Below are 11,730 nucleotides of genomic sequence, written 5' to 3'. Positions count from 1 at the left end.
GAGGACGAATGGCTTAAACCTCAGGAGGAGGTCACCGAGAGCTGGACTCAAGACACAAAAGTGAGTTTGGCATCCAGTGGAGGCGACGTTTCGGACGACGACCTCCGAGTCCGCAGTTGGAGTCTTCGAGCGAGGTTCGGAGGGTTGAGGAAGAACTCTAGAACCGCTGTTTTCGCTCTCCCTTGGCAGGAGGCTTCGAGGTGGCAGAAGGAACATCTGATGTTCTCTCAGCCGCGATTCATGGTATTTTGGCGGAAATGGTCGCGTGGTTCCTGATTAATGAGAAGGGGAGAAGTCCTCCCTCTCCACAGATCACGGTTCACGTATCTCAGATTCGCGGAATATTAATTAGGCATCGAGTTCGATATGAGATGTTCGCGATCCGTTGTGGAGCTCTCGAGGTTGACAGTGCTCTGGCTATGGCGCGGTTGCCTACAGTTTGATCGACGTAGCATAAGTGAAATCCGAAAATAATCGCCCGACCGCAGGAATATCAACCAGCTCTCTGCGACCTGGGGGTGAAGCATTGCGCGAGACCGGCTTCGAATCTCAAACAGCTTCTTATCATTCCAGATGTTGACGTCAGTCGTTCGTTGCGCTAGGGCGGGAGTTCGTAGTCTAAGTACTAGCTCTGCGCTGAGTAGCGATAAGTTGTTCGTACACCGAGATTCAGAGAAGAACAACTTGGATATAAAGTTCGAGTTCAGCGCTGAGAATTTGAAGAGAGCAAAAGCGATCATTGCCGTGTATCCCGAGGGTGAGTGAGGCGGAACCTCTGCTTCCCGCAAAGGAGCTCAGACACGAACCGGATCCCCATCTTGACTGAATGGGTGCGTAAATTTAAGGAAGCTCTGTTTCATGCTCGCAGGTCATTCGAATGCCGCGCTGCTCCCTCTTCTGGATCTCGCTCAGCGTCAGGCCGGATGGTTGCCCATCTCTGCAATGAACTACGTCGCAGAGTATCTTGGCATGCCGAGAATCCGAGTCTATGAAGTTGCGACTTTCTATACAATGTACAACAGAGAACCAGTCGGGAAATTCCACATCCAAATCTGCACGACGACCCCGTGCATGCTGCGCGGAGCAGAGGACGTCCAGGCCCACATCGAGAAGAAACTCGCTATCAAAAACGGAGAAACAACCAAGGACGGACTCTTCACCCTTTCGGTGGTCGAGTGTCTAGGAGCGTGTGTGAATGCTCCCATGCTGCAAGTAAGTCCAGTTCTTGCCTTGGGTAGCTGTCTAGCAGGCCCGGGAAAAACGGTGCCCGTGAACTGGGATGTTCTTAGGGAGTCTCATCGAATATTGTTTCAGATCAACGACGACTACTACGAGGATCTCACAAACAAGGATGTCGACCATATCCTCGACGAGCTGAAAGCCGGCAAGAAGCCCAAAATCGGGCCCTACAACGGGCGCAAGGCAGGAGAACCCGCCGGAGGCCTGACCTGCCTAACCGAGCCACCCAAGGGCCCCGGATTCAAAGTCCAATCGGGCTTGTAGTTTATAAGGATCGGACTTTGGGCTCAATGTTCAATCGAGGCTTACGATCATATGTTCTTGTTTAATCCTCGCTCTCGTAGCAGATGTTACTTCTGCGATTCATGTGAAATAAATAGAGCAAGGTCTTTGCGGCTAGGTCATTTGAGCGTCTCGATTCAGTCTCGGTTACGGAAGGTCGACTCCGGGAGGGTCCATTAAAATTCTTTCTCTCCATCAGCAACCGAAATCCTTTATTGTATCCTGAAAACACTCCGTCATTGACGCCTAAGAGAGCATGGAACACTCTCGATTTTAACAAGCAGCTCCGCTTTCGCATCGCCAAATAAGTTCGAAGAGTGAACTCATCCAGGGGGACTGAGCTAGAACAGGAAGCAAAATTTGAAACTACATAACGATGTTCAGCTCATTCTGCCTTATGACTGAGAGCGGAACTCGGGCAGAACTCACGCATGGACCGACTTTGAATCTGTTTTACTCGAACCACGCAAGAGGCCTCCGGTGGTTTACCAGTGAGAGGGGCTCGAGCGTGGGGTGATTCAACCATAGGTTCGCGCTTAGATTACGATCGGCAGTTGCTACGATGGTGGCAGTTTCCCTCGAGGAATTTCGCTTTCCCTCCGTCCGATCACTCTCGCAGCTTCCCGACTTGGAGCGCTTTGTGCGTTTCACTGAGCTGCCGAAGTTCGAAGAGCTTTTTGCTCTTGTTTGTATTTCACTACGCGACCTAGTTGATAGAGGCCCGTTGCCGCAACGAATAAATTCACGGTGAATAGGGCGTAATTCTTCGGCTTGATGACCAACGAATATCTGCTCCAGATGATTCCCGTGGCTGCCAGTGCCGAACTCTGCGTGATCGATAGCTTTTCTGCCGGTCTCTTGAGGTCTCCGAGGCCTGCGATGACAAGGCACCTGCAAGTACATGAAAGGATGAGCCTCCTCCACTGCTTTGCGAGAGATCCGAGAATGGAGATCACCGATTATTGTCTACCGGGGCAGGATGAGAGAGGCTGAGGCTCACCATTTGAAAACCGGAGCCCAGAAGAAGACTGTTTTCGGGCCGGCAGGATGCTCCCAGAGGGGCCGCATGTTTGTCGGAACATGTTTGTCCACGGATCCGACCAGGGCCCTATAAACTGCGCTTGACATCTCCGCTGGGAAAATGAGGAATTTTGAGTCTTCATCCGAGTCATTCGCTTTTCTTTATGTTTGGGGTGATCTTCCGATTCAGTCCGCTATCTCTGATGTTCGGCCGTCTGGGATGAAGTGGGGCTATCGCTACGACAAGCCCTCGAGGATCGTAGCGATCAACGACTCACGAGGGGGATCGCGTGTCATCCCTCTCAGTCAGAAGAGCCGGAATCTCTCTGCTTGGGCGTGAGCCACATATGAGAAACGTTGATTTATCGGGGGAGGATTAGCGGCATCGGGTACTTTTTCCGCTCAACAGCAGAGATTCCAGGTGTTGGAGGACGGAGGAAGGGGGTAGGTATTCCTAAACTGTCTCGGGCAATTCTTTCGCGGGTCGCTCCGGGCGATTCTCCCTTTTCAACTATACCTCGGCAAAACAGCCCTCCGTGGTCTCGCTCTGAGGTAGGAGAGACGCGCAACTCTATCGAGAGTCAGTAAGAGGGGACCGGAAAATCAGGAATCAGGACACATGAGGTCTGGGGCCTTGAAACTAACTCGACGGGTGACCCGTCTCGACACTCAGGACTTTTCCAGGAGCGCAGTCTTATCGTTAGAAGCCGATTGAAGGACATCAGATAGCCGACTGGCACCAGAAGACGATGCAGTTGTGGAATCTACATCGAGACCGGACGGTCTACCCTCCCATCGCCTCACCCAGCTGATTGACTTTCGATCCATATCATCTCTCCTGCATCTGCATTATCCTGACCTTGCTGTAGACGACTGCGAGCACAGGAGTTCGATCACCTGTGCATACAAAACACTACGTCGCGGTGTATACTGTGTTGTCAAACAGGCGCAAGCCCTTGATCTTCTTTGCAAGCTGCCGTCTGCGATGGTGGTGGTTGTTCCGTTGTTCCCCCCGCTGTCATTCGTTCTCTCACAGAAAGACGTCGAGCAGACGATCCCGAAGGAACTCTCGAGCACATTACCGGGAGATCTTTAGACGCTGTCGTGGAAGAACTGTTCGCAAGATCCATTTGTTCTTCTTACGATGGATCGCTCGGTTCCAGCCCCGAGCATCCGCGGGAGGAAGGCTTCCATCCAGAGCCCAGCCGAATCCCATGCATTGATGAGGAGATGCATGCCGGCTCCCGCTTCTCAAGATCAGCTGATTCCGCTAAAGGCTGCCAAGCGCCAACATCACAGACACACAGTGGTGTCATCGGTGGTGATGGTAGATCTGCTGTAGCCGCCGCTACTACTGCTCTCATCTCGACAAGGTCTCTTTGTTCGTACAGATCTTTCGGAATGAGCTTAGCAGCGTTGCAACATGATACTTTGAGTTGGAAAATAAGTGCTGAACTGCCCTCGATGGTACGTGAATGAATCGTGCTCCATTTCCATCCGAATGGATTCTAAGAAGATTCTAGTGGGGTCATCCAAGATTTCCTCGATCTCCGGCACCGTAGAACCAGCTGACGAGTAAACTCAGGTTGGTTGGCTCCGATGGCAGTCATGAAGTGTTGATTTTCCGACAGCGGATTCTGATTGTTTCATCGGAGGGTATCCACGTTCCGCTTCGGTCTCAGTCGTGCCAGATGGCATAGATGTATTGTCAAGTTACTCTACGTGTGAGAGCTCCTCGTCGTGAACGTTGTCCGTTGACAGCTGTGGCTATCGCTTTTCCAAACCCCGAGAGGACTCAGTTCTCTGGGAGGTTTTTTTCTTTGTGTAATTCTCTCCTAGCTGCCTGAGGGTAAACAGATGGTGACTCTGGCTTTCTTCATATCTGTCAATCAGCTGTTGCTGAACGGTGAGAACGGGAAACCTCCCGAGGAGCAATTACCCAACGTTTTTGGCAAGAAGAGTTTCGTGCTCCGTTTCTAGAGCTCCTCGGAGTGTACTGAACTACTTGCGAATCTCTTGGTCCTTCCCCGCTTCCTGGAGACGAGGAGAAGCGTAGGCAGGGGAACTCCTCTCAGAGCGATATTTTGATTAGATGGCTCGGCATCCAGATCGCTCAAACCGGACCAGTTCGCGTCAAGTGATCTTGAATATATTATCTATACTCGAGAAGAATGCATCGCTCCCCTTGAGATGGCTAAAATGTTAATGATGACGAGGGGAATGCATCGGTAGCTTAATCTTGGAGAATAATTTCCCCTTATCGGAGCAGCTCCGGAATATTGTGTGGTCGATACGTCGTCGCTGCCGAAAGTATATCCAAACACGTGATCTAGTGCCCAAAGTCCAGGAGTGTCCGTTCGCCATTCATTCGAAGGAAGTAGTATCGAACCTTCTTCGATATCCTTCTTGTCGGGAGAGCTTTTATTCTAGACGTTCGGAAGCAAAAGGTGCTCGATTCCACGGCCGGCACGTTTCAGTTTTGTGACTGTCGGCCACGAATATTACGCCGGAGTCAGCCGTTCCGAAGTCGAGTGGCCGATGCTGACGGCAGCTTCATTCCGAATTCGACGCTTTCCGTTGCGCAACAGAAGTCTTCGTTGCTACATTTCCCCCGTTTTTCTCCAATGTTCCGAAGTCGAATCTGGCTGTCCCTGTCTAGCCCGGCGAATTGTTGCCAATAGTACTGTTATTCCTATTTTATCATTATTATTATTTTATTCAAGAATTGATCAATTCCAGAGCTCAAGCCAGGATATCGCGGGGTTTTGAACCTTAATCGCTACCATTGGGTGGAAGCTGAAGCGTGACTGCCGTAAGGAGCAGTCAAAAATCGACACGATTTCCGAGGACGGCTCCCCCCGATCCAGCATGAGTGACAGCGGGAAATCCCTCCAAGGCGCGGTCGTCCTTGCGGATCCTAATATGAAAGGCTGGCTGGCAAAGTGGACGAATTATTTGAAGGTGGGTATCCTACCGTCAGGCTCCTCGCTGTGAACGTAATCTGACGACGCAATAGCTCACCGTCGTTCTAAAAGCTCCGCACAGACGGGAAGTGGAGCGAAACTTTGTGTAATTTCAATGTGTGCGCATGTGACAAAAATCGTCTTCGTTTCAGGGATATCAAAAACGATGGTTCGTAATCCACGACGGAATGCTCTCCTACTACAGGTTCGTATGACTAATCTCCTCCTTCGGGGATGTTCACACCGAGACCAAGATTCAAGCATTCGTTTCTTATTCTCCAGAAACAAACAAGAAATGTCGCACACCTGTCGGGGTACGATATCGCTGGTATCCGCAGCTATACACACGGAAGACTCGTGCAATTTCATCATATCCAACGGTGGTACACAGATGTTCCACCTTCGAGTAAGTGTGGCAGAGAGCGCCTTCCCTGCTTTGCGTTGACGCCAAGTTCTGTGCGGTCTTGCATCTACCCTCCGGCAGTAATGACCATCTATTGGAGTTGGGGAGAAGCGGGCGATTCGAAGGGAGTTTCCTCATGAGTACCGTCTCCACTCTCTAGGCCAGATCGGAGGTCGAACGGCAGCGCTGGGTCACGTCCCTGGCCCTTGCTAAGGACCACTCGATCAGAAAGCAGGAGAACGAGGAAGACGTCGCCTTCGAAGTTTCTGTCCAGGACGCACAAACCGAACAAGAGAAACTTCTGAAAACTCTTGCAACGAAGCTGGACGATGTGAAGACTTGCAACGATTTGGTCGAGAAGCACAGTCAGGCTCTTAAACGGTGGGTAGAAGGGACGAGAACATGCGAATGGATTGCGCAATCACCGTCGAGTGAGTTCTTATCCGGCTCTAGAGTTCTCTCAAGCGGAAAAAATTACCGCAGGTGCCTGAACGAACTCGAGCAGTGCGAATCGGTGGAGGGTGAATGTCGGAACATCATGAAACAGGTTAATGAACGAGCTACACTATTCAGGATCACGAGCACCAACATCATGAAGGTAATGGTCGGCGTTGTGACCACCGGTGTGTACTTTCCTCTGAGTCCGTTGTGGGCGTTGGACGGGGCAACAAGCCGGACGAATCGATGGACCGGAGAGCGACGGCTGACTGTTGACTCTAATGGATCTCATTGCTTCTTCAGACGAGCGGGGAATATCTGGAGCTGGCAAACTCCCTGTACAACCAGTGGGCACGAATGCTCGACCACGAGCACTCGCAACGGCTGAAGCTCGAGGAACAGCTGGAGCAATTGGCCAGACAGCACTCTCACTTGGAAAAATGCGCGAAGGTCAGTCCCCGTTCCTCGCCTATTGAACTTTTCGCTTCGTCGCCCGACTCGAAGTCTGATCCCCGCGAGTGATCTCATTTCTTTGTCGGTTATTTCAATTCTCGTCTCTAATTCCTTCAGGAAGCAACTTCCGGAGGAACGTGGGCCAGTTATCAAGCGGTATCCGAAGGCGACGATGATGAGTTTTTCGACGCGCCGGAGGAAACGGCTGTGGATTTCGTATTATCGATGCCGCAGAAAAAACGCACTGAGAGCACCGCCAGTGAAGGAAACGATTTCTCTGGAGACAGCAGCGGAGATGAAGACGAGGATCCGCAGTACAAAGAAGCCAACGTTGTGCGTCGGAAGAAGAAGAATTCCGTCGACACAAAGCCGCCCTCAACAAAAGACCCGTGCAGCGATGTTGAGGAGGTTCTTTCCCCTGGGGCCGCTCGCAAGAGGAGGACTTGTATTCCGGAAAAACCGAGCCATTCGATCTCTTTGTGGTAGGTGTTCCGAACTCGTGGGGATCCCATTCCACCTGTCACAAGGAAATAATTGGAACTGTCTGCGCATTGGTCCGGCAGAACCTCCTCCCCTGCCCTCCGATGAACTTGGACCACGATGTCGGAGACCTTTCTGATCGTAACGATTCCGTCTTTTCCCTGAAGGTCGATCATGAAGAACTGCATTGGTAAGGAGTTGACGAAAATTCCGATGCCGGTCAACTTCAACGAGCCGCTGTCCACGTTGCAGCGTCTCGCTGAAGACTTCGAATATGCGTCGCTCCTCGATAAGGTCGGTTCCTTACCTTGAACTCTGAAATCACTTTCTCTGTAGAATTCCAATGCTTTCCGATTGGAGATTTACGAATCGAAGCGAATTCGATCGATACGAGTACTATGTTCTGATCCTTCCCGACGAATTTCTCAGGCTGCAAAGTGTGAGAGTCCTCAGCAACAGCTCGTCTACATTGCTTGCTTCATGGTGTCTTCGTATTCGACAACCTCGAACCGAACAGGGAAACCATTCAACCCCCTCCTAGGTGAGTCTAATTCCTTCACAGACACTGTCCTCTTATTGAGAGTATATCAGATCGATTCTAGGTAGTCAGACACTCTGAGTGGCAGTGTCGATTTCTCCCAGGTGAAACATACGAGTGTGACAGAACAGATGATCTTGGCTGGAGGCTCATATCTGAGCAGGTAGGTTCCGACCAGAAAGCTTCGGAGATTATATTCAGTGCAAAAGAGTGGACGGGGGACCTCTAGGATTCGGGAATCGCAGAGGAATCTCTCGGGGGAAATCGTTCGGAATATACGCGGCGTCTAGTACATCCATGCACTTAGTTTATACATTACGTAGTGGGAAATCTATGCTAATGAGGGATATTTCGTCCACGAACAGGTTTCTCACCATCCTCCGATGCTTGCCCAGCACTGCGAGGGCAGGAAGTGGCGGGTCTGGCAAGAGTTCACAATGACTTCGAAATTCAGAGGGAAATATCTACAGGTATGCGAGCTCCCAAAAGAGGATTTTCTCGTCAGACAAGAGAGCTCCAGCAAGATAAGCCGCTAAGAAACTGATTTTCCGCAGATTATACCTCTCGGCGTGGTTCATCTCGAATTCCCTGAGCTCGGCTATCACTTCACGTGGAAGAAAGCTACTACGACGGTAATACATGGTCACGTTTGATTAGGCGGGCATATATTCTGCTTGAAACTGGGAGCAGGTTACACATTTCCCGCAAATCTAGATCCTTGGTCCCATCAGAGTGATTCGATTCCAGGTGCACAATATAATAGTCGGCAAACTGTGGGTCGATCATCACGGCGACGTGGAAATCGTTAATCATACCACCGGAGACGTCTGTCACGTCAAGTTTCAAGCCTACTCCTACTTCTCTAGGGACTCGGAGCGCAAGGTCAGTTGAGATCGACTTCTCGCACTTCTTGGCTCCTTGATGCGATGAAAAACGCTTTTCGAGCTAAGGGAGTGAAGCACCCCTTATTCGCGTGGATTTCGCGGTTCCGCTCGATTCCATCCGAGCTAATCGCTATCCCCCTCTCTCTAGGTCACTGGCGTCGTTACCGATGCGCAGGGTCAGGCTCACTGGGTTCTCCAGGGCAAGTGGGACTCGAAGATCGAAGCGCTCAAGGTTGTCAACACTCAGAGCACTAAGGTAGGGGCAGCCAATTTTCTCGATTTCTGATACAAAAGCCATTCTCGTAGAGCTGTAGAAGAGGATTCAAGAGCTGTAGAATCCGAGCGGGCGAAACATATCTCCGCACTTTCGCGATGGGTTCGGGAAACTCATCTACGCTCCCGTCCGCTCCGTGATACTCCGCGAGCGACCGATTTCCTCGGATCGATTCCGATTTACTTGGATTGATAATTTATTGATAATATTCAGAGTTCCCGAAGGCCGGACAGTTATTCTCCGCCACTGTATCTAATCTCACTCAGACGCGCGAGAGATTGAGTTTTCGCGAGGGAGTTCGTTCTGGCGCTCCCCCGTGAGGAACGGATACTGTCTCGGGTGCCCGGTTAAGAAAGCCGGCCGCTGAATCTGAGTTCGCGACCCCTCGCAAGAGACAACGTCGATGAGGGGCAATGCAAATCAACATAAGCGATACGAAACGCTCAGAGAGCACGGCAATCACTCAATCGATGTATCTGATTGAATCTTTCTCCCCAGGGATCGAAACCCGTGTTCGAAACGGCTACCCCGAAGACCATATGGAAGCGAGTTGCCCCCGCGTGAGTGATAGCCGAGAGGCCGACACTTTTTCACACCGAGAGTCATACCCCCACAATCACTTGAGATTTTCCTTTGAGTCCCCCTTGGGAATTCGGGCAAAGATATCGGGTTCCAAACTGTCTCATTGATCCACAGACCGGAGTATGAGAAAATGTATAACTTCACCGTACTAGCGTGCCAGTTGAACGAGCCAGAGGAAGGTATTGCCCCGACGGATTCAAGATTGCGACCGGATCAACGGCTCATGGAAGAGGGTAACCTGGACGAAGCCAACAATATCAAGGTGAGCTCGCTCGACTGTTTTAATGCAACTCCAAGCTGACTGAGTCTCGCTCACCACGGATATTAAAGCCTTGCTCTGTGTGTTCCTTACAGGTCCAGCTCGAGGAGAAACAGCGTCTGGTAAATATCGTCCCCCAGGGATACCTTTGAGGGGGAGCAGCAAATTCGCATTTCCTCCGATCCGCAACGTTCTCTCCGAGATGGGGCTCACGCGGTTTTTTTTGAACTCCAGGTACGCCGACAGAGGGAGGCGGAAACCGAAGCCGCTGCGCGGATGGGAAGACCGTACACGCCGTACGAGCCGATCTGGTTCAAGAAAGACAAAGACCCGATAACCGGCAATCCGATCTATATGTACAAGGTGGGATGTTGTCTCCGGTCGACGTCCATCACTGGAAGTCGCTCTAATGCTTCGCGAAGTTTGAAGTCCTGTGATTTACCTCGCTGAGCAGGAGCCCAAGGCTTACATCGTTCCGCTTTCCAGGGCGAGTACTGGAATTCCAAAGAGAAACAGGAATGGTCGCGATGTCCCCCGATCTATTTGGATTGAAATGAGAGTCGCGCACAAGTAGACCGCTAATCCCCTCATCCGGAGCTTTCCACGTCCGCAAGAGTCCGACCACCATCGGAGTCGAGTCGGGAAAGCGTAGGACACCCGAACAAATGGCTCGATCGGACGGGATCGTCACCAGAGAATCCGATGCTATGGTCCCGCATCGCAGAGCCAAGATCAACTCTTAAAAAACGATTTCGAGAAGGGAACCCATATTTATATTCTTGAATTTCGGAGACGAATCCAAATTTTCGCCGGAGGCCACCACGTCGATTCTCGACTCAAGCGAGGAAGGCTTCATTTCCGGATGGAGGAGCTGACAGGCTGGAGAATCGTTCATAGAGCGAGTTCGAACTTTCAAAGTGCATACATACGATCGTCGAACTGTTGTGGCTTACCGATGGGGAAGGGAGATTTTTCCTTTTATAAGTCCTTGATAATTAATCAGTTCCAACAGCCTAACGATTGCAATATACTGAGACTCCGGACTTGGTTCTCGCGCGAGCCCCCGCAATTACGGGGGAGTAAATTCCAAATCGAGTTCCGAACTCGCGAGTATGATCCTACGTGGACACCGCTTGCAAGAAAACTTGGCGCAATCGAGCCTTGTTTGTGAACCATCCTGAATCGAGTAAACCCTGGTCTGACATGCAGAAAATATTTATATGTTCACTCGAGACTCGTGGCGGTGAGAGTGTTTCCTCGGTGGAACTCCGACAAGGGAGCTAGGAAGTAGTCAGCGTCGGAATTTCCCTCGATAAGGACTCCCAAACCGAAAATATCGCTTACGCTTCTGATAGGCAGTTGGACGCGTATGCAGTTTGCCGTCCCCGCCAAAAAAAGGAAGACTTCGGGGCTCAGGTCGACGCGATCTGCGGCGGTTCGAACCTGTTGTTAAAGATGTGACGAACTCTTGGAACATTCTTGATTGTTTAATAAATGTGCTTGGAGCGTATGGCAGCGCTCTTCTTATTATATTGATCAGACTCATGTGAAAGTATAAGCGCTATGTTTAGATCGATGTCTCCTTCCTTTCAGAATCCAATATCGCGGAGGAGTGGAGGAGCACAGTCACTCGCTCTTGATGCGAGTGAGCTTCGAATAAAGCGAAAGCAATGCCCCCGAGTTTCAATACCGACACTCCCTTACTACCATTTACGTATGAGGAATACCTGTCGAATGCAGTCTTCCCTTAGACGACGATGCGTCGTCAACTCGGACAAGATTATGTCCGGATCGATTATTAGCGTTGCCCGGCATTGTAAGCTTGATAAGTGAGGCTCACAGAGATCCCAGCGCTGTCCACCCCGATGCTCGACAGATTCTATGAAATATCATCCCACGGGGATTTCGGTGGAAG

General features: G+C 50.9%; 3 protein-coding genes across 3 annotated transcripts; 2 read left to right on the top strand and 1 right to left on the bottom strand.

The window, feature by feature from the left end:
• The first annotated feature begins 93 nt into the window (after nucleotides 1–93).
• Nucleotides 94–1,638, top strand: ND-24 (NADH dehydrogenase ubiquinone). Its single transcript, XM_018640429.1, has 4 exons — nucleotides 94–243; nucleotides 574–757; nucleotides 869–1,212; nucleotides 1,315–1,638. The coding sequence occupies exons 1-4, from the start codon at nucleotides 220–222 to the stop codon at nucleotides 1,501–1,503; spliced, it is 741 nt and encodes a 246-aa protein (XP_018495945.1). The 5' UTR covers nucleotides 94–219; the 3' UTR covers nucleotides 1,504–1,638.
• A 65-nt stretch (nucleotides 1,639–1,703) lies between these two features.
• On the bottom strand, nucleotides 1,704–3,575 carry LOC100902895 (mitochondrial pyruvate carrier 2). The gene is made up of 3 exons (XM_003745513.1): nucleotides 3,401–3,575; nucleotides 2,522–2,654; nucleotides 1,704–2,412 (listed from the first exon to the last, which is right to left on the bottom strand). The coding sequence occupies exons 2-3, from the start codon at nucleotides 2,647–2,649 to the stop codon at nucleotides 2,169–2,171; spliced, it is 372 nt and encodes a 123-aa protein (XP_003745561.1). The 5' UTR covers nucleotides 2,650–2,654; nucleotides 3,401–3,575; the 3' UTR covers nucleotides 1,704–2,168.
• A 1,865-nt stretch (nucleotides 3,576–5,440) lies between these two features.
• Nucleotides 5,441–10,568, top strand: Osbp (oxysterol binding protein). The gene is made up of 19 exons (XM_018640382.2): nucleotides 5,441–5,502; nucleotides 5,657–5,709; nucleotides 5,787–5,910; nucleotides 6,068–6,288; nucleotides 6,391–6,505; nucleotides 6,649–6,795; nucleotides 6,916–7,280; nucleotides 7,446–7,572; nucleotides 7,708–7,819; nucleotides 7,921–7,979; nucleotides 8,182–8,286; nucleotides 8,371–8,448; nucleotides 8,564–8,698; nucleotides 8,849–8,956; nucleotides 9,473–9,534; nucleotides 9,671–9,818; nucleotides 9,911–9,937; nucleotides 10,050–10,178; nucleotides 10,302–10,568. The coding sequence occupies exons 1-19, from the start codon at nucleotides 5,464–5,466 to the stop codon at nucleotides 10,365–10,367; spliced, it is 2,220 nt and encodes a 739-aa protein (XP_018495898.2). The 5' UTR covers nucleotides 5,441–5,463; the 3' UTR covers nucleotides 10,368–10,568.
• The last annotated feature ends 1,162 nt before the right edge of the window (nucleotides 10,569–11,730 follow it).

Source organism: Galendromus occidentalis, unplaced genomic scaffold, assembly GCF_000255335.2.
Source record: "Galendromus occidentalis unplaced genomic scaffold, Mocc_1.1 scf7180000077484, whole genome shotgun sequence".
NCBI classification, from domain to species: domain Eukaryota; kingdom Metazoa; phylum Arthropoda; class Arachnida; order Mesostigmata; family Phytoseiidae; genus Galendromus; species Galendromus occidentalis.
This window is presented reverse-complemented; position numbering and strand designations above follow the sequence as displayed.

Bases quoted from the DNA above. Each gene is read 5' to 3' on its own strand.
- LOC100902895 (XM_003745513.1), bottom strand. From the start codon at position 2,649: ATGTCAAGCGCAGTTTATAGGGCCCTGGTCGGATCCGTGGACAAACAT. The intron at 2,413-2,521 runs GTGAGCCTCAGC...ATGTACTTGCAG, and splicing joins TGGGCTCCGGTTTTCAAATG to GTGCCTTGTCATCGCAGGCC.
- ND-24 (XM_018640429.1), top strand. From the start codon at position 220: ATGTTCTCTCAGCCGCGATTCATG. The intron at 244-573 runs GTATTTTGGCGG...TTATCATTCCAG, and splicing joins TCTCTCAGCCGCGATTCATG to ATGTTGACGTCAGTCGTTCG. The intron at 758-868 runs GTGAGTGAGGCG...TCATGCTCGCAG, and splicing joins CATTGCCGTGTATCCCGAGG to GTCATTCGAATGCCGCGCTG.
- Osbp (XM_018640382.2), top strand. From the start codon at position 5,464: ATGAAAGGCTGGCTGGCAAAGTGGACGAATTATTTGAAG. The intron at 5,710-5,786 runs GTTCGTATGACT...CTTATTCTCCAG, and splicing joins GGAATGCTCTCCTACTACAG to AAACAAACAAGAAATGTCGC. The intron at 6,796-6,915 runs GTCAGTCCCCGT...TAATTCCTTCAG, and splicing joins ACTTGGAAAAATGCGCGAAG to GAAGCAACTTCCGGAGGAAC.